The sequence below is a fragment of the Halictus rubicundus genome, unplaced genomic scaffold (assembly GCF_050948215.1).
Source record: "Halictus rubicundus isolate RS-2024b unplaced genomic scaffold, iyHalRubi1_principal scaffold1059, whole genome shotgun sequence".
NCBI classification, from domain to species: Eukaryota; Metazoa; Arthropoda; class Insecta; order Hymenoptera; family Halictidae; genus Halictus; species Halictus rubicundus.
This window is the reverse complement of record NW_027489600.1, coordinates 2980-25653: the sequence shown is the minus strand read 5'-3', so window position 1 is coordinate 25653 and position 22674 is coordinate 2980. Positions and strand designations below refer to the sequence as shown.

General features: G+C 37.6%; 3 protein-coding genes across 3 annotated transcripts; all 3 read left to right on the top strand.

The window, feature by feature from the left end:
• Positions 1-2840: 2840 nt before the first annotated feature.
• LOC143364842 (uncharacterized) lies at positions 2841-4100 on the top strand. Its single transcript, XM_076804954.1, has one exon. It carries the CDS (start codon positions 2841-2843, stop codon positions 4098-4100), a length of 1260 nt encoding a protein of 419 aa, XP_076661069.1.
• Positions 4101-4181: 81 nt separating this feature from the next.
• LOC143364841 (uncharacterized) lies at positions 4182-16812 on the top strand. The gene is made up of 2 exons (XM_076804952.1): positions 4182-7940; positions 16495-16812. The coding sequence occupies exons 1-2, from the start codon at positions 4182-4184 to the stop codon at positions 16810-16812; spliced, it is 4077 nt and encodes a 1358-aa protein (XP_076661067.1).
• A 58-nt stretch (positions 16813-16870) lies between these two features.
• On the top strand, positions 16871-21952 carry LOC143364843 (uncharacterized). The gene has a single exon (XM_076804955.1). The coding sequence runs from the start codon at positions 16871-16873 to the stop codon at positions 21950-21952; it is 5082 nt and encodes a 1693-aa protein (XP_076661070.1).
• Positions 21953-22674: the final 722 nt, after the last annotated feature.

Genomic DNA, 22674 nt, shown 5'->3' with positions numbered 1-22674 from the left:
ATATTCTGGTATATTCTCGTATATTCTTCCATATTCGAGTAATATTATGGTATATTCTGGTATATTCAAGTATATTCTGGTATATTCTGTTATATTCTAGTATATTCTGGTATATTGTGGTATATTCTGCTATATTCTTGTTTATTCTGGTGTATTCTCGTATATTCTTCTATATTCTAGTACTATTATGGTATATTCTGGTATATTCTGGAATATTCTGCTATATTCTCGTATATTCTGTTATATTCCCGTATATTCTTCTATATTCGAGTAATATTACGGTATATTCTGCTATATTCTAGTATATTCTGGTATATTCTCGTATATTCTTCTATGTTCTAGTAATATTATGCTATATTCTGGTATATTCTGGTATATTCTCGTATATTCTTCTATATTCTAGTAATATTATGGTATATTCTGGTATATTCAAGTATACTCTGGTATATTCTGCTATATTCTAGTATATTCAGGTATATTCAGGTATATTCTGATATATTCTTCTATATTCTAGTAATATTATGGTATATTCTGGTATATTCTGCTATATTCTAGTATATTCTAGTATATTCAGGTATATTCTGGTATATTCCAGTATATTCTGGTATATTCTCCTATATTCTAGTAATATTATGGTATATTCTGGTATATTCTGGAATATTCTGCTATATTCTCGTATATTCAGGTATATTCTGCTACATTCTAGTATATTCTAGTATATTCAGGTATATTCTCGTATATTCTTCTATATTCTAGTAATATTATCGTATATTCTGGTATATTCTGGAATATTCTGCCATATTCTAGTATATTCTGGTATATTCTCGTAAATTCTTCTATATTCTAGTAATATTATGGTATATTCTGGTATATTCTGCCACATTCTAGTATATTCAGGTATATTCAGGTATATTCTCATATATTCGTCTATATTCTAGTAATATTCTGGTATATTCTGGTATATTCTGGTATATTCTGGTATATTCTGCTATATTCTCGTATATTCAGGTATATTCTGCTACATTCTAGTATATTCTAGTATATTCAGGTATATTCTCGTATATTCTTCTATATTCTAGTAATATTATCGTATATTCTGGTATATTCTGGAATATTCTGCCATATTCTAGTATATTCTGGTATATTCTCGTATATTCTTCTATATTCTAGTAATATTATGGTATATTCTGGTATATTCTGCCATATTCTAGTATATTCAGGTATATTCAGGTATATTCTCATATATTCGTCTATATTCTAGTAATATTCTGGTATATTCTGGTATATTCTCGTATATTCTTCTATATTCGAGTAATATTATGATATATTCTGGTATATTCTGGTATATTCTCGTATATTCTAGTATATTCTGCTATATTCTAGTATATTCAAGTATATTCTGGTATATTCTCCTATATTCTAGTAATATTATGGTATATTCTGGTATATTCTGGAATATTCTGCTATATTCTCGTATATTCTAGTATATTCTGCTATTTTCTAGTATATTCTGGTATATTCTCGTATTGTTCGATTTCACGTATTTGTTTAGAGGCCCTTTTCCGATTATTTACTGTCCTTCGTTTACTTAGAAGAATGCTTAGTCCTCGAAATGTCGAAAACGTGCACTCGAGGGTTTAAGCTGACAGCATTGGAAAAGTGGCCATAAAGTCAATTCGTTAGACTCTCGTTTCGAGTACCGATCGCGAGGTACGCGAGGGTCCCGAATTCGGACTACAACGGGCCGTTGTCCGTAGCACGCAGCGGCCAAGGAAACGCAGTCCTTGCGTCGCATGGCCAGGCCTCACAGGTCATATTTCACAAGGGCACCTGGGTTGTGTCTATCGAGACACGCTCGGGTTCGAGCCTAAGATCGCATCCCCTTGGTTTCGTGAGCGTACTCAGACCAAGGGGGTAATAAACCACGTTCGGCCCACTTGGGCCAGCCAGCACGCGGGCCACGCAGGCCATAAATTTCGAAGGCCACTCAGGCCGAAAAACAGACGCGCTGTTCCGAGGTCCTTAAAACACGCATTTTTCGAGATTTCCCATTTTCGGCTGAGGAGGAGCTTCCACCTCCACCACGAGAAGAAGACCCTCCTCCTACAGTCTAAGTGACGAATGGGGTGCCTTTTCCCCCAAAATTGGGCCTATGCCTACGAATTTCCTCGTTAGACGAGTTGACGAGAGAGCGGACCTCGGAACAGCAAGATCAGAATCATCCGCGCATCTGAAGCATTCAGAACCCTCAGAATCATCCGCGCATCTTAAGCAAACAGAACACAGAAACACTCGCGCATCTACACGATTTTTAAAACGCACATAGTCCGTCAATTTCCACACTGCGACCACTGTTCCTAATATAACCAATTACCTAAGGTTAATTCGGCAGGTGATAGTGCCGTGTATTGTTTGAAAATAAACGAACATTGTCACAAAACTCGCATTTATTAAACATACCGACACAAAACATTTCATGGTCCTTCGAGCCGGATCAGTGATCTAGTGGAGTGTGTGTAAAACGGACATTCACGAGATTTGTCAGCCTTGACGATCTCCATCTCTTCGGGGAAGCCACATCAGTAACATCGGGGAACCAACGTCCTCCTGGCAGCAAGCGGACCGGAGGCGTTCACAGCATCCCAGTACTGTTGTTGGCGACACATCTTCCGGGAGATCAACAAACACTGGGGACCTGAGTTCCAGCCTGCTGATTCTCCAGGATCAAGGAACCAGGAACGAGACAGCGAAAGAAGTCATCGGCAAGGTAGGCTTGTCAAATTCGCACACAATCAAATCCTTTCTTATATCGTACTTCCTTTCTGTCTCGATTTCACGAAATGGCGTCCTCAAGCAAACAAACGATCGACAAAAACGAACAAATCGGTTCATTACGCAATAAGTGTAGATTTTTCAAAGGCCAAATCACCGTCCTGAACAACTTTGTTGCGTGTTATAAAGATTCTCCGTTAGAACGCATAAAACTTCGCGAAAGAATCGGCCGGTTAAGAGATCTATTTTCTAAATTCAATCAGCATCAAGACGAGCTTGCAATGCTGTCCGATGATTATGAGGAATTAGATAAGCAACGAGAACAGGTAACCGAGAATTATGACAACGCCATTGCGTCAGCGATTCAATTACAAGAATCTTTCGCGACAAACACAAAAATCACGCTTTCTGAAAACAATCACGACGAATCAAAGATTATTCAGGTCAATTTGCCAAAGATAGATTTACCAAAATTCGACGGGCGAATTGAACACTGGGTAACATTTAAGGACGCGTTTCAAACAATGATTCACACACATACCGGGTTAAGCAATATACAAAAATTAAATTACTTGAAATTATCCTTATCGGGAAGGGCCGAAATCGCAATCGGCGCATTCACGATAAGTGATGAAAACTATGAAGCCGCTTGGAAGCACTTAACCGAAATTTACGACAATAAACGCGCATTGGTACTTCGACACGCGGCTCTTTTACGCGACACACCCGCGATGTCAAACGATTCATCAGAATCAATTCGTGATCTTGCAAACTACATGCAACTTCACATTCGATCACTCGAAGCGTTAGGACGGAAAAAGGAAGATATCGCGAATGATCTTCTAACTAGCATCCTCATTTCGCGTATGGGCAAGGAAACGCGGAAAACGTGGGAACGCAAAAAACTAACGAATAATCACCAGAGACAAGAAAACACATATCAAAAATCACACTCTAACAATAATCGCGCAAAATACAATCCACCTAAACGTAATTCGCCACCGCCTTCGCCAAGATCAGTCCGGCGGGTTTTCAACACCGCAATACAATTCCCAACGTGTGGAATCTGTAAATCGGGATCGCACGCAGCATTTCAATGTAAATCGTTTTTAGATGCATCTGTAGAAAAACGCATTGAGTTAGTTCGCAAGTCAAATTTATGCTACAATTGCCTAAAACCGGGACATTCGCACAATACATGTCGCGGTGGCAGATGCAAAAAATGCAACCTACCGCATAACACACATTTGCATTTGGATCGGAAATCCGACAGACCAAAATTAGAATCTCGCGATGACACCACGTCAACAGAAAACACCGATCCATGACTAGTTACTCGCTTCGATATTACACATCAATTAAACAATCACATCACTTCGCTTATCACAGACGGTTCAACACACGGTTTGATGGCTACGGCCATAGTTCACGCAATAGACAAAGACAAAAAACCAATCGAATGTAGAACCTTGTTAGACACTTGCTCCAACGCAAACTTCATCACGTCCGATTTAGCGAAAAAATTAAACCTACAAACGCACGAACAAAGTGTAACCATCGAAGCTTTGAACGATTTAAACACTGTAACGAATCGGATTGTCAAATTGAAAATTGTCTCTCGGATAACAAATTTTAATCGCACACTCAGTTTTTTCATAATACCTAGAATTGCCAGTCATTTACCCGATTGTCAAATTGATAGGACAAAAATTCAAATTCCGCATAATATAAAATTAGCAGATCCGCATTTCCATCGGCCGGCTCCAATCGACATGCTGATTGGGACGGGACCGACGATATCGTGTCTCAGCATTGGTCAGGTTAAATTATCAACGCGAGATAATTCCGATTTGATCCTCCAAAAAACGCAGTTAGGATGGATCATCGGGGGGAGTGCTCCTATTCACCTGGCAAGAAACACACGCACTACATTAGTAAATAATGTCAACTTCGATCTAACCAAATTCTGGCAAATCGAAGAAGGTCCGTCGCATCCTCATCTCACACCGGAGGAAGAGGAATGCGAGGCACATTTTAAACGCACATTTTCACGCAACAAAACCGGAAGATACGTCGTCGCGCTTCCGTTTAATCAATACAAACAAAATCTAGGCGAATCCCGTACGCGCGCATTAAATCGATTCCTATCGCTGGAACGAAAACTTACACACAACTCAGATTTACGAACCGAATATACAAAAGTAATCAACGAATATCTGTCATTGGGTCACATGAGTCAGGTAGAAACACCTGACATTTCGGACGGATTCTACCTGCCACATCACGCGGTAATAAAGCCGACAAGCACAACGACGAAGGTTCGAGTGGTCTTCGATGGATCGGCCAAATCGACCACCGGATACTCGTTAAATAACGCACTTCTGACTGGTCCAACCATACAGGACGATATTTTTTGTTTACTTCTTCGGTTCCGCATGCATTCGTTTGTTCTGACTGGCGACATAGAGAAAATGTACAGACAGTTTCTAGTACGTCCAGAAGACCGCGCGTACCAAAGAATTTTATGGAGGAACGAACAAAACGAAATCGCAACTTACGAATTGAAAACAATTACATTCGGACTATCCTCTGCTCCATACTTAGCCACGCGATGCCTTCAGCAATTAGCGATCGATGAATCACACAATTACGGCGCGGCTTCCGAAGTCATTAAACGGGACATCTATGTAGATGATCTCTTGACCGGAGCCGCCACATACAAAGACGCGCAAAAATTACGAAACGAGATCATTTGTTTACTCAAACGAGGAGGATTAAATATCCGCCAATGGGTATCAAATGATCCTCGTCTTTTATCGGATCTCTCTGAAGAGCAAGTACATCCCAAGTTTTTCGGTGACGAAACAGTCAAAACCTTGGGAGTGTCATGGAATCCGCACACAGATTCATTTAGTTATTCAGTGAATGTTAACAATAACGAAACACACACAAAACGCACAATCTTATCTACCATCGCGAAAATTTTCGATCCTTTGGGTCTCCTTGGGCCAGTAATAGTTGTTGCAAAAATTCTTATGCAGCAACTCTGGCAACTCAAGGTAGATTGGGATGAGTCATTGCCCATGGCCATACAACAGGAATGGTCCACATACCAAACTCAATTAAAATCACTCACAACTGTAACATTTAAACGACACGTCGCGCAGAGTTCAGTCAGAACAATCGAATTGCATGGCTTCTGTGACGCCAGCGAACGCGCGTACGGGGCTAGTATTTACATACGCACAATAGATAAATCCGGAAATATAAAATCAAGTCTTCTTTGCGCAAAATCACGCGTTGCGCCATTAAAGACCGTTAGCCTCGCACGTTTAGAACTTTGCGGTGCCACTTTGCTCGCGAACTTGTATTGTGCAGTAAAAGACGCAATTAATCACACGCATTTAAAAACGATTTTTTGGACCGACTCCACGATCGTGTTGCATTGGCTGTTGCGATCTCCGAACACACTTAAAACCTTTGTCGCGAATCGCGTCGCGGAAATCCAAAATAAAACAAACATTAAGGCATGGCGACACGTCAGATCTGGTGACAACCCCGCAGACTTATTATCTCGGGGTATCACAGCTCGGGAATTGATCAAAAATAATTTCTGGCAATTCGGACCAGAATGGCTTGCATACGATGAATCATTATGGCCGGAATCGTGTGTCGAAGTACCCAATGCAATACCAGAATTACGCAAAATCACATGTTTTACTTCTACAGTCATAAACGCACAGGAAATTCTTGAACGATGTTCATGCATCAGGCGACTTCGTAGGATAATCTCATATTGCTTACGATTTTTACCTAAAGGCCGTTGTCACGGTCCAATTACTGTATCAGAAATTAATCGCGCAAATAATAAGATCATTAAATTGACGCAAGAAACAGCATTTCGAGAAGAATTGAATGATCTCAAATCCGGACACGCATTGAGTACCAAAAGTAAATTACTTTGTTTAACTCCGTTTCTTGATGAGAATGGGCTTTTACGCGTAGGAGGTCGCCTCCAAAATTCAAATCTCAATTTCAACCAGAAGCATCCGATTCTTTTGCCGAAGAATAATTTCATAACGGAATTAATCATACGCGACGCTCACGTTAATAATATGCATTCTGGTTTAACCGCAACATTGTACAACGTCCGTCAATCGTATTGGCCGATTGATGGTAAAAACACAACACGCAAAATAATTCGCAACTGTGTCAAATGTTTCCGGGTCAACCCACCTACCACCAAGTACATAATGGGCAATCTTCCCACACATCGAGTCACAGAAAATCGACCATTTATCAACACAGGCGTCGATTATTGCGGCCCTTTTTATATAAAGGAACGTCAGTACCGAAACCGCACCCGAATAAAGATATACGTCGCAGTCTTTATTTGTTTTTCATCCAAGGCAGTACACCTTGAGGTGGTTGGTGATCTGACCACGGAAGCATTTTTAGCAGCTTTTAAAAGATTTATCGCACGGCGCGGAATTTGCAAAAATGTATATTCCGATAATGGTACAAATTTTGTCGGTGCCAATAATGAGATAATCGAGCTTCTCAGAGTTCTGCAAGAGGATGAAAAGGCTAGACGCTTTCTAACGGACAAAGATATTACTTGGCATTTCATACCCGCACTCTCTCCTCATTTCGGCGGACTCTGGGAAGCTGCGGTTAAATCTTTTAAACATCATCTCAAACGCGTAGTGGGCGAGGAACTGTTTACGCTCGAACAATTTAACACTTTTGTAACGGAAATCGAGGCAATCCTGAATTCCCGTCCGTTAACACCGTTGTCTTCCGATCCCAATGATCCCTCAGCTCTTACTCCTGGCCATTTATTGATTGGTTCCGCGTTGACAAGTCTGCCAGAGGTCGATTTCACCGAAACCTCGACCAATCGGTTGTCAAAATGGCAACACATTCAGAAAGTCAAACAAGACTTCTGGATTAGGTGGTCAAAGGAATACATCCACCATCTTAATGTACGCGCAAAATGGACCAGGGGCGAGCACAGCATCCAGGTGGGGACGATCGTGGTCCTCAAAGATGACCATCTACCACCGATGAGCTGGAGTCTAGGACGAGTCGAGGAAATTCATCCTGGCAGGGACGGCATCACTCGCGCAGTCTCCGTTAAAACCATTAACGGCATTTATAAGCGGAATGTTAAGCAAATTGCACCACTTCCGTTAGACTAAAATTGTCACACTTACCCTTTCCTTATCAGATAAGGTTTCGTTAGCATTAGTTCGCACATTTTTCGTATTGATCATTTTATATTAATTGCGCGCATTATTTATCTAGTTCTACACGCGTATCTTTTTTAAATTTAAGTTGCGCCTTACTATTAATTTTACTCGCATTATATTCACACTACTTACGTTCCAACTTCGCATTATATGATTCGCATATTTCGTTACATATCGGTTTCGTACATTGTATGTTTAGTTTTAGACGCGTATCTTCTTTATTTTTCAAGTCGCGTCTTATTCTTAATTTTACTCGCGTTATATTCACAGTACTTTTTGCGTTTCAACTTCGCATCATATAATCCACACATTTCGTTTGTGCTATTACTCGCATTATATCATGTTATATTCTTGAATGACTGTATCATTCAACGGGGGGAGCATGTTCGATTTCACGTATTTGTTTAGAGGCCCTTTTCCGATTATTTGCTGTCCTTCGTTTACTTAGAAGAATGCTTAGTCCTCGAAATGTCGAAAACGTGCACTCGAGGGTTTAAGCTGACAGCATTGGAAAAGTGGCCATAAAGTCAATTCGTTAGACTCTCGTTTCGAGTACCGATCGCGAGGTACGCGAGGGTCCCGAATTCGGACTACAACGGGCCGTTGTCCGTAGCACGCAGCGGCCAAGGAAACGCAGTCCTTGCGTCGCATGGCCAGGCCTCACAGGTCATATTTCACAAGGGCACCTGGGTTGTGTCTATCGAGACACGCTCGGGTTCGAGCCTAAGATCGCATCCCCTTGGTTTCGTGAGCGTACTCAGACCAAGGGGGTAATAAACCACGTTCGGCCCACTTGGGCCAGCCAGCACGCGGGCCACGCAGGCCATAAATTTCGAAGGCCACTCAGGCCGAAAAACAGACGCGCTGTTCCGAGGTCCTTAAAACACGCATTTTTCGAGATTTCCCATTTTCGGCTGAGGAGGAGCTTCCACCTCCACCACGAGAAGAAGACCCTCCTCCTACAGTCTAAGTGACGAATGGGGTGCCTTTTCCCCCAAAATTGGGCCTATGCCTACGAATTTCCTCGTTAGACGAGTTGACGAGAGAGCGGACCTCGGAACAGCAAGATCAGAATCATCCGCGCATCTGAAGCATTCAGAACCCTCAGAATCATCCGCGCATCTTAAGCAAACAGAACACAGAAACACTCGCGCATCTACACGATTTTTAAAACGCACATAGTCCGTCAATTTCCACACTGCGACCACTGTTCCTAATATAACCAATTACCTAAGGTTAATTCGGCAGGTGATAGTGCCGTGTATTGTTTGAAAATAAACGAACATTGTCACAAAACTCGCATTTATTAAACATACCGACACAAAACATTTCACGTATATTCTTCCATATTCGAGTAATATTATGGTATATTCTGGTATATTCAAGTATATTCTGGTATATTCTGTTATATTCTAGTATATTCTGGTATATTCTGGTATATTCTCGTATATTCTCGTATATTCTTCTATATTCTATCAATATTATGGTATATTCTGATATATTCAAGTATATTCTGGTATATTCTGCTATATTCTAGTATATTCAGGTATATTCAGGTATATTCTCATATATTCTTCTATATTCTAGTAATATTCTTGCATATTCTGGTATATTCTTCTATATTCTTCTATATTCGAGTAATATTATGATATATTCTGGTATATTCTGGTATGTTCTCGTATATTCTAGTATATTCTGCTATATTCTGGTATATTCCAGTATATTCTGGTATATTCTCCTATATTCTAGTAATATTATGGTATATTCTGGTATATTCTGGAATATTCTGCTATATTCTCGTATATTCTAGTATATTCTGCTATTTTCTTGTATATTCTGGTATATTCTCGTATATTCTTCCATATTCGAGTAATATTATGGTATATTCTGGTATATTCAAGTATATTCTGGTATGTTCTGTTATATTCTAGTATGTTCTGCTATATTCTAGTATATTCAAGTATATTCTGGTATATTCTCCTATATTCTAGTAATATTATGGTATATTCTGGTATATTCTGGAATATTCTGCTATATTCTCGTATATTCTAGTATATTCTTCTATTTTCTAGTATATTCTGGTATATTCTCGTATATTCTTCCATATTCGAGTAATATTATGGTATATTCTGGTATATTCAAGTATATTCTGGTATGTTCTGTTATATTCTAGTATATTCTGTTATATTCTGGTATATTCTCGTATATTCTCGTATATTCTTCTATATTCTAGTAATATTATGGTATATTCTGGTATATTCAAGTATACTCTGGTATATTCTGCTATATTCTAGTATATTCAGGTATATTCAGGTATATTCTGATATATTCTTCTATATTCTAGTAATATTATGGTATATTCTGGTATATTCTGCTATATTCTAGTATATTCTAGTATATTCAGGTATATTCTCGTATATTCTAGTATATTCTGCTATTTTCTAGTATATTCTGGTATATTCTCGTATATTCTTCCATATTCGAGTAATATTATGGTATATTCTGGTATATTCAAGTATATTCTGGTATATTCTGTTATATTCTAGTATATTCTGGTATATTCTGGTATATTCTCGTATATTCTCGTATATTCTTCTATATTCTAGTAATATTATGGTATATTCTGATATATTCAAGTATATTCTGGTATATTCTGCTATATTCTAGTATATTCAGGTATATTCAGGTATATTCTCATATATTCTTCTATATTCTAGTAATATTCTTGCATATTCTGGTATATTCTTCTATATTCTTCTATATTCGAGTAATATTATGATATATTCTGGTATATTCTGGTATGTTCTCGTATATTCTAGTATATTCTGCTATTTTCTAGTATATTCTGGTATATTGTCGTATATTCTGCTATATTCGAGTAATATTATGGTATATTCTGTTATATTCTAGTATATTCAGGTATATTCTCGTATATTCTTCTATATTCGAGTAATATTATGGTATGTTCTGGTATATTCAAGTATATTCTGGTATATTCTGGTATATTCTAGTATATTCAGGTATATCCAGGTATATTCTTATATATTCTTCTATATTCTAGGAATATTATGGTATATTCTGGTATATTCTGCTATATTCTAGTATATTCTAGTATATTCAGGTATATTCTCGTATATTCTTCTATATTCTAGTATATTCAGGTATATTCAGGTATATTCTCATATATTCTTCTATATTCTAGTAATATTCTTGTATATTCTGGTATATTCTCGTATATTCTTCTATATTCGAGTAATATTATGATATATTCTGGTATATTCTGGTATATTCTCGTATATTCTAGTATATTCTGCTATATTCTGGTATATTCCAGTATATTCTGGTATATTCTTCTATATTCTAGTAATATTATGGTATATTCTGGTATATTCTGGAATATTCTGATATATTCTCTTATATTCTAGTATATTCTGCTATTTTCTAGTATATTCTGGTATATTGTCGTATATTCTGCTATATTCGAGTAATATTATGGTATATTCTGTTATATTCTAGTATATTCAGGTATATTCTCGTATATTCTTCTATATTCGAGTAATATTATGGTATGTTCTGGTATATTCAAGTATATTCTGGTATATTCTGGTATATTCTAGTATATTCAGGTATATCCAGGTATATTCTTATATATTCTTCTATATTCTAGGAATATTATGGTATATTCTGGTATATTCTCGTATATTCTTCTATATTCTAGTAATATTATCGTATATTCTGGTATGTTCTGGAATATTCTGCTATATTCTTGTATATTCTGGTATATTCACGTATATTCTAGTATATTCTGCTATATTCTAGTATATTCTGCTATATTCTAGTATATTCTGGTATATTCTCGTATATTCTTCTACATTCTAGTAATATTATGGTATATTCTGGAATATTCTGCTATATTCTAGTATATTCTGGAATATTCTGGTATATTCTTGTATATTCTGGTATATTCTCGTATATTCTAGTATATTCTGCTATATTCTAGTATATTCTGCTATATTCTAGTATATTCTGGTATATTCTCGTATATTCTTCTATATTCTAGTAATATTCTGGTATATTCTGGTATATTCTGCCATATTCTAGTATATTCCGGTATATTCAGGTATATTCTCGTATATTCTTCTATATTCTAGTAATATTATCGTATATTCTGGTATATTCTGGAATATTCTGCTATATTCTTGTATATTCTGGTATATTCACGTATATTCTAGTATATTCTGCTATATTCTAGTATATTCTGCTATATTCTAGTATATTCTGGTATATTCTCGTATATTCTAGTATATTCTTGTATATTCTAGTATATTCTGGTATATAACTCGTATATTCTTCAATATACTAGTAATATTATGGTATATTCTGGTATATTCTTCTATATTCTAGTAATATTATGGTATATTCTAGTATATTCTTGTATATTCAGGTATATTCAGGTATATTCTCATACATTCATCTATATTCTAGTAATATTATGGTATATTCAGGTATATTCTGCTACATTCTAGTATATTCTAGTATATTCAAGTATATTCTCGTATATTCTTCTATATTCTAGTAATATTATCGTATATTCTGGTATATTCTGGAATATTCTGCTATATTCTTGTATATTCTTCTATATTCTAGTAATATTATGGTATATTCTGGTATATTCAAGTATACTCTGGTATATTCTGCTATATTCTAGTATATTCAGGTATATTCTCCTATATTCTAGTAATATTATGGTATATTCTGGTATATTCTGGAATATTCTGCTATATTCTCGTATATTCTAGTATATTCTGCTATTTTCTAGTATATTCTGGTATATTCTCGTATATTCTTCCATATTCGAGTAATATTATGGTATATTCTGGTATATTCAAGTATATTCTGGTATATTCTGTTATATTCTAGTATATTCTGGTATATTCTGGTATATTCTCGTATATTCTCGTATATTCTTCTATATTCGAGTAATATTATGGTATGTTCTGGTATATTCAAGTATATTCTGGTATATTCTGGTATATTCTAGTATATTCAGGTATATCCAGGTATATTCTTATATATTCTTCTATATTCTAGGAATATTATGGTATATTCTGGTATATTCTCGTATATTCTTCTATATTCTAGTAATATTATCGTATATTCTGGTATGTTCTGGAATTTTCTGCTATATTCTTGTATATTCTGGTATATTCACGTATATTCTAGTATATTCTGCTATATTCTAGTATATTCTGCTATATTCTAGTATATTCTGGTATATTCTCGTATATTCTTCTACATTCTAGTAATATTATGGTATATTCTGGAATATTCTGCTATATTCTAGTATATTCTGGAATATTCTGGTATATTCTTGTATATTCTGGTATATTCTCGTATATTCTAGTATATTCTGCTATATTCTAGTATATTCTGCTATATTCTAGTATATTCTGGTATATTCTCGTATATTCTTCTATATTCTAGTAATATTCTGGTATATTCTGGTATATTCTGCCATATTCTAGTATATTCCGGTATATTCAGGTATATTCTCGTATATTCTTCTATATTCTAGTAATATTATCGTATATTCTGGTATATTCTGGAATATTCTGCTATATTCTTGTATATTCTGGTATATTCACGTATATTCTAGTATATTCTGCTATATTCTAGTATATTCTGCTATATTCTAGTATATTCTGGTATATTCTCGTATATTCTAGTATATTCTTGTATATTCTAGTATATTCTGGTATATAACTCGTATATTCTTCAATATACTAGTAATATTATGGTATATTCTGGTATATTCTTCTATATTCTAGTAATATTATGGTATATTCTAGTATATTCTTGTATATTCAGGTATATTCAGGTATATTCTCATACATTCATCTATATTCTAGTAATATTATGGTATATTCAGGTATATTCTGCTACATTCTAGTATATTCTAGTATATTCAGGTATATTCTCGTATATTCTTCTATATTCTAGTAATATTATCGTATATTCTGGTATATTCTGGAATATTCTGCTATATTCTAGTATATTCTTCTATATTCTAGTAATATTATGGTATATTCTGGTATATTCAAGTATACTCTGGTATATTCTGCTATATTCTAGTATATTCAGGTATATTCTCCTATATTCTAGTAATATTATGGTATATTCTGGTATATTCTGGAATATTCTGCTATATTCTCGTATATTCTAGTATATTCTGCTATTTTCTAGTATATTCTGGTATATTCTCGTATATTCTTCCATATTCGAGTAATATTATGGTATATTCTGGTATATTCAAGTATATTCTGGTATATTCTGTTATATTCTAGTATATTCTGGTATATTCTGGTATATTCTCGTATATTCTCGTATATTCTTCTATATTCTAGTAATATTATGGTATATTCTGATATATTCAAGTATATTCTGGTATATTCTGCTATATTCTAGTATATTCAGGTATATTCTGGTATATTCTCGTATATTCTTCTATATTCTAGTAATATTATGGTATATTCTGGTATATTCTGCCATATTCTAGTATATTCAGGTATATTCAGGTATATTCTCATATATTCGTCTATATTCTAGTAATATTCTGGTATATTCTGGTATATTCTCGTATATTCTTCTATATTCGAGTAATATTATGATATATTCTGGTATATTCTGGTATATTCTCGTATATTCTAGTATATTCTGCTATATTCTAGTATATTCAAGTATATTCTGGTATATTCTCCTATATTCTAGTAATATTATGGTATATTCTGGTATATTCTGGAATATTCTGCTATATTCTCGTATATTCTAGTATATTCTGCTATTTTCTAGTATATTCTGGTATATTCTCGTATATTCTTCCATATTCGAGTAATATTATGGTATATTCTGGTATATTCAAGTATATTCTGGTATATTCTGTTATATTCTAGTATATTCTGGTATATTCTGGTATATTCTCGTATATTCTCGTATATTCTTCTATATTCTAGTAATATTATGGTATATTCTGATATATTCAAGTATATTCTGGTATATTCTGCTATATTCTAGTATATTCAGGTATATTCAGGTATATTCTCATATATTCTTCTATATTCTCGCATATTCTAGTATATTCACGTATATTCTCGTATATTCTTCTATATTCTAGTAATATTATGGTATATTCTGGTATATTCTAGTATATTCTGGTATATTCTCGTATATTCTTCTATATTCTAGGAATATTATGGTATATTCTGGTATATTCTTCCATATTCGAGTAATATTACGGTATGTTCTGGTATATTCAAGTATATTCTGGTATATTCTGCTATATTCTAGTATATTCAGGTATATTCAGGTATATTCTTATATATTCTTCTATATTCTAGTAATATTATGCTATATTCTGGTATATTCTGCTTTATTCATGTATATTCTCGTATATTCTTCTATATTCTAGTACTATTATGGTATATTCTGGTATATTGTGGAATATTCTGCTATATTCTTGTATATTCTGGTGTATTCTGGTATATTCTGGTATATTCTAGTATATTCTGCTATATTCTAGTATATTCTAGTATATTCAGGTATATTCTCGTATATTCTTCTATATTCTAGTAATATTATCGTATATTCTGGTATATTCTGGAATATTCTGCTATATTCTTGTATATTCTGGTATATTCTCGTATATTCTAGTATATTCTGCTATATTCTAGTATATTCTGCTATATTCTAGTATATTCTGGTATATTCTCGTATATTCTTCTATATTCTAGTAATATTATGGTATATTCTGGTATATTCTGCCATATTCTAGTATATTCAGGTATATTCAGGTATATTCTCGTATATTCTTCTATATTCTAGTAATAAGTCCGTCACAAGACGAAACAAACATCTGGGTGGCAGACTTCGGCCTACCTCCAGTCTACCACGTTTGTAATGCACTAGCATTTATGGTAGCGGCCCGGGACAAAATTTACAACACCCTACCGGGCCCAGGTTTATAACGCCTTTCCGGACCCATCGAGTGAGGGTACCACGCGGCCACCTCGGCACAAGGTCACCCTCCCTCTGGCAATAGTAGGCGTCAACCAATCACGAACAAATTAGAAGACAGAGATTCTTAGACCCCACCCACACCGAGACTAGCTGCAAAGAGACAAGAGACGACAAGACCAGTCAACCAAGTAGCCTCGAATAAACCACTACTCCTCCGAGCAACCGTAGAGTCGTAGTCCACCACCAAATCCGCGTACTTCTTTTTATTTCTTCGGCTCTGTTAATATCAGAGTCGAAAGTGCAAACCGACACGCACAAGAGTGTTCCTTGCACCAGCTGCACCACTCAAAAGGTGCACGACTAAACATTGGTCCTTCGAGCCGGATCCACCCTTGGAGCGACGGTTCACCACCAAGGCGGAACGGTCCAGTGTCCAAGAGCGGATTCATCTTCCCAGCATCCACCAAGGAGCTACAACGGGAACTACAACTTCGACAACTCTTCCCAGCATCCACCAAGGAGGTACAACGGGAACTACAACTTCGACAACTCTCCCCGGCATCCACCAAGGATCTGCAAAGGGAATTCCATTTTTGGCAAGCCTTCCCGGCATCCACCAAGGAGCTGCAAAGGAAGCGTCAAGTGGACAGTTCATCCCAACGGAGACCAACAACGTCACATTGGGAGGCCTACTACAACCCCTGGACGACGGTTCTACGCTCACCAACTACAAGCTGCGGAGATCGGTGCAAGATCTGCCCAGGTAAGAGGTTGACTCATCTATCCTTCTCTTTCCTCTGATTCCATACTACCCGCCGACAATCTCAATTACAATGGCCGACACTATGAAACGGCTTGTCAGACAACGAGGTTCGCACAAGGCTCAATTAACGCGACCAGTTAACAACGTACGTTCGTTCGACGATGCTGAAGATGTAGATATGTTAGATCAGTTTCAAAGGAGATTAGAAGAAATTTCGTCTAATTTTGCTGCGACACAACTAGAAATCGAATCCCTAGAAGATAATTTGGACAACGAAGACATTCGCCAAGAGTTTGAGGGAAACTATTTTGAATGCAGCAGAGAAATCCGCAAAATTAGACGCACGTTAAGGCCACCGGGAATCAATGCCAACAACCCTACAAATAGTAATACAGCGGTGCCCTTTAACATCAATACACAAAGTATTCTACCCAAAATTCAAATTAAGCCATTTGATGGTAACTTAGCAGAATGGAATAGTTTTCGCGACATGTTTACCGACTTAGTGCACAACAACAACTCGCTTCCAATAGTGCATAAATTCCATTTATTAAAATCTTATTTAAGGGGTGACGCGCTTGTAATAATAGAATCTCTAAATTCTACCGAGGAGAACTATGTCGTAGCATGGAATCTGTTGCAAAGGAGGTTTAACAATCCGCGGAAAATAATACAAGCTCACATTCGAGCGTTGTTCGAGCTCCCACAAATTCACTCGCACAATTTGCAAATTTTACGCACGTTGACCGACAAGGTGGAAATGCATATTAACGCACTTAGGGCACTGGAACAACCAGTGGATTGGCATGAAATGCTCATTTATATTGTAACCGCTAAACTAGACAAACATACCCGACTTCAATGGGAGCGTTCAGTAGACGAAGATAGGATGCCAACAATACAAGATTTGATTAAATTTCTAAACAAGTTTGCTCGCGACGCGGAACCCCTGCACCTAACAAATTGCATACCGTCAAGCCTACCTAGGGACGGAATGCAGGTAGCCAGATACGTTGAGCGTCCGCGGCAGGTACACGTAACCGTACGACCACAAGTCAATTGCCCCGTTTGCACCAAAGGCCATTACATTCAATATTGCGAACAATTCTTACAATTAAAGCCACAAGATAGGGTAGCAGAATTAAGAAAGCATAAGCTTTGTCACAATTGTCTCCGACCTGATCATTCGACTATTCAATGTCGATCAGGTAATTGTCGACAATGCAACAAGAAACACAACACTCTGTTACATTTCGAGCCTTCAAATACGGAGCGCGCGACGGTATCGAACTCCGTAGCATCCTCCACAAACACCGTGTCTCTACTTTCGCTCGCGCAATCCGAGCCACTGTTAGCTACCGCACGTGTGATCATCTACAATCGTGAAAACAAGGAAAATCAATGTAGAGCGCTACTCGATTCTTGCTCTCAATCCAATTTTATGACTGAAACCCTAGCGAAATCACTAAAATTAAAACTACACAACCTCTCTCTGCCGGTTTCGGGGTTCGGGGAACAACAAAGTCAAGCTAGGTATTATGCAAAAACTAAATTCAAATCTAGGACATCCAACTTCACCGAAGAAGTAGCATTTATAGTCGTTCCAAAAATTACGAGCCAACTACCGTCCTACCAAATAGATCGGTCCGGAATCCCCATACCGAACCACTTAAAACTTGCAGATCCCGAATTCCACGTGCCAGCTAGTATAGACATTTTATTGGGAGAATATCCGTACTACAAATTATTAGGCAGGAATCAAATTAGATTACCAAATGGAAAGGGCGTAATTCAAAAGACAGGACTAGGTTGGGTAATTTCTGGTCAGGTAGAATTAAAGCCAACAAAAAGGGAAAAAACGGTTTGCCACATCACAAATCACGCACTAAGTGAGCAACTAACAAAGTTTTGGGATCTAGAGGAATGCGAACCGCGTAGACATTTATCTGCGGAGGACAAACAATGTGAACAATACTTCGCGACGACCACAACACGCGACGAGCAGGGTCGTTATATCGTTAGATTACCCTTCAATAACAAAACCGAGATGTTAGGAGAAACCTACAATCGTGCCTTAAAACGTTTTCAGGCGTTAGAGCGACGACTACAAATCGATTCAAATCTCAAACAGCAATACAAGGAATTTATCGACGAATACCGTAAATTAGGTCACATGTCGGCAGCAAAGCAAACAACAAATTGCGATGGGTTTTATTTACCGCACCATGCGGTGATAAAAACCACCAGCAATACAACAAAACTACGAGTAGTGTTCGACGGATCTGCCAAATCTACCAGTGGGTTATCTCTCAATGATACTTTACTGGCAGGTCCGACCATTCAAGATGACCTTTTTCAACTAGTAGTCAGATTTAGGGTCCACCAATACGTACTAACAGCAGACATAGAAAAGATGTTTCGACAAATTAAAATACATCCCGAGGACACGAAATTTCAAAAAATTTTATGGCGAGACAACCCCAATGAACCCATAAAAACATTCACGTTGGATACCGTTACGTACGGAACGGCCTCCGCGCCGTTCCTCGCGGTTCGAGCCCTAAAGCAATTAGCAAGGGATGAGGGACACTCATACCCGTTAGCCGCCGCGGCACTCGAGAATGATTTTTATATGGACGACTTACTGACGGGCGCAAACACAATAGAGCAAGCGGAAAAACTTCGGGACGACCTACAACTACTACTTAGCTTAGGCGGTTTCAATTTAAGACAATGGGCATCAAATCAACCGTCCTTAACCAAACACTTGGACCCCGCCTCAGACACCATACATTTCAATGCGTCTGAAACAAAAAAGACGCTAGGCATCTGCTGGAATGCAAAAACCGACACGATCACATACAATGTAAACCACATTCACAATACCGATCGAGTAACAAAGCGGGACATTTTATCAAAAACAGCTCAGTTATTCGACCCGTTAGGTTTGCTCGGACCCGTAATTATAATCGCAAAATTTATAATGCAAGACATGTGGAAGCTAAAATTGGATTGGGACGAATCAGTACCACAATATATACATACCGCGTGGATTGATTTTCTTTCACAATTGCCAAATTTAAACAATTTCAATGTACAACGCAATATAATGGTACCAAACCCGGTACGTCTCCAACTACACGGATTTTCAGACGCAAGCGAAAGGGGTTACGGTGCATGCATTTACATTAGATCCGAAAATGAGGAAGGTAGAGTAGAAACGCATCTTCTCTCGGCAAAATCTAAGGTCGCACCGTTGAAGTCGGTAACATTACCGCGACTAGAACTATGCGCAGCAACGTTGTTAGTGCAACTATACAAATCAATCTCCAATACGTTGAAACTAAAATTTGACAAAATCAAACTATGGACAGATTCCACGATAACGCTACATTGGATAAATACCTCTCCGCACTTACTAAAAACGTTTGTAGCTAATCGCGTTGCGGAAATACAATCGCACACAGAACCACATGATTGGTCACATGTGATATCATCGGACAACCCTGCAGATTTCATTTCTCGGGGTCAAGTAGCATCTCAATTCATACATAACCATAATTGGTTACATGGTCCTGCTTGGCTAGTACAACCCGAAGCTTCTTGGCCGCACAACCCCATACTCCCAATAGAAATTCCGGAACAACGCACTACCGTGGTACTAATAGCGAATACGGATAATAAGACGCAACTATTCGATAAATTTTCATCATTTTCAAGGCTATTGAGAGTAGTTGCATACTGTTTACGATTTCGAAGCAAATATACCGGGGAACTATCTATTACAGAGTTACGACAATCGCACAACCGCATAATAAAGTCAATACAGGCCCAACAATTTAACAAGGAATTGAAGCAATTGACACAGGGTATCGCAATAGACAAGAGCTCAAAACTAACCAGCTTAAACCCCTTCATTGATTCCGATGGTATTATGCGCGTTGGAGGTAGGCTTAGGAATGCAAAAATCAAATACGGACAAAAACATCCCATTCTGCTACCAAAATCAAATCGCATCACGTCGTTGATTTTACAACAAGAGCACGTCAATAATATGCACGCGGGGGTACAAGGTACACTATATTCGGTACGACAACGGTACTGGCCCATTGATGGCAAAAATACTACCCGTTTCATTATTCGGAAGTGTATACGATGTTTCAAGGCCAACCCACGAAATTCCCCGGACTACCTGATGGCCGACCTTCCCAAGGATCGGGTAATACCCGCTCGACCGTTTGAAAACGTTGGCATTGATTACTGTGGGCCACTATTCGTCAAGGAAAAACGTTTCCGAAACCAAAAACGATTAAAGGTCTACGTCGCGGTCTTTGTATGTTTTCTAACAAAGGCGGTTCATTTAGAACTAGCCAGTGATCTTACTACCGAAGCATTTCTAGCAGCATTCAAAAGATTCTCATCGAGACGCGGCAAACCAAAAAACGTATATTCCGACAATGGAACGAATTTTATAGGAGCGAAAAACCTACTATCAGAACTGTTCAATTCCCAAAATTATAAAAAACAAATACAACAATATCTAACATCGCAAACCGTAGAGTGGCATTTATCTCCTCCTCAGTCACCTCACTTCGGTGGCCTTTGGGAGGCTGCGGTAAAATCATTGAAGCATCATCTGATACGCACAGTCGGTGATACTCTACTGACGTACGAACAATTAAACACGTACGTAATTGAGATCGAAGGCATCTTAAACTCCCGACCTCTAACTCCCTTGTCACCCGATCCCAATGACCTGCAAACGTTGACACCAGCCCACTTCCTCATCGGTGAGTCTCTTACCTCGTTACCTGAGCAAAATCTAAGTGGTACACCCTCCAATCGATTGTCGCTATGGCAACATACTCAACAAATGAAGCAGCATTTTTGGGCCAGATGGCACAAGGAATATTTGAACGAGATAAACATCCGTACAAAATGGAAACAAGGAGGAAGCAACAATCTGAGGGTCAACGATCTAGTCCTTATCCGAGATGAAGGACTACCTTCAATGCGGTGGCCAATTGGACGAGTATTGGAAGTACACCCTGGAGGAGACAACGTAGTTCGCGTCGTGACTGTCAAATCTGCGAGCGGAATTTATAAACGATCCATAAAAAAAATCTGCCCGTTGCCAATTGATCTTGTATAAAGTGTAAAAATCCAATCACGTCAACACGTACACATTCATATGTATATATTATTCTATAGGTTCTATTTAGCATACATAACAATACTAACGCGTGCTTGGCAAACATATATACAATTTAGACTATATAGCCGAAAACTCTAGACGTAATGCATTGTACATATCTATTTTATAGTACTAGGATTAATTAGCACTAAGCTGCGGCACTATACTTCTGCGCTATCAATCATAACCGTTGTAGCTGGTCTCCTGTGGGTACAAGAGAGTCTCGAAATCCTGTCAAGTCTCTATACAAGTATCGAAATTTCGAACGTGACCGTTCAAGGGGGGCGGCATGTTCCGTCACAAGACGAAACAAACATCTGGGTGGCAGACTTCGGCCTACCTCCAGTCTACCACGTTTGTAATGCACTAGCATTTATGGTAGCGGCCCGGGACAAAATTTACAACACCCTACCGGGCCCAGGTTTATAACGCCTTTCCGGACCCATCGAGTGAGGGTACCACGCGGCCATCTCGGCACAAGGTCACCCTCCCTCTGGCAATAGTAGGCGTCAACCAATCACGAACAAATTAGAAGACAGAGATTCTTAGACCCCACCCACACCGAGACTAGCTGCAAAGAGACAAGAGACGACAAGACCAGTCAACCAAGTAGCCTCGAATAAACCACTACTCCTCCGAGCAACCGTAGAGTCGTAGTCCACCACCAAATCCGCGTACTT

Excerpts from the sequence above, each read along its gene's own strand:
- LOC143364842 (XM_076804954.1), top strand. The coding sequence starts at position 2,841 with ATGGCGTCCTCAAGCAAACAAACGATCGACAAAAACGAACAAATCGGT.
- LOC143364841 (XM_076804952.1), top strand. The coding sequence starts at position 4,182 with ATGGCTACGGCCATAGTTCACGCAATAGACAAAGACAAAAAACCAATC. Across the intron at positions 7,941-16,494 it reads ACGGCATTTATAAGCGGAAT|CATCCACCAAGGAGCTACAA; the intron begins GTTAAGCAAATT and ends TCATCTTCCCAG.
- LOC143364843 (XM_076804955.1), top strand. The coding sequence starts at position 16,871 with ATGGCCGACACTATGAAACGGCTTGTCAGACAACGAGGTTCGCACAAG.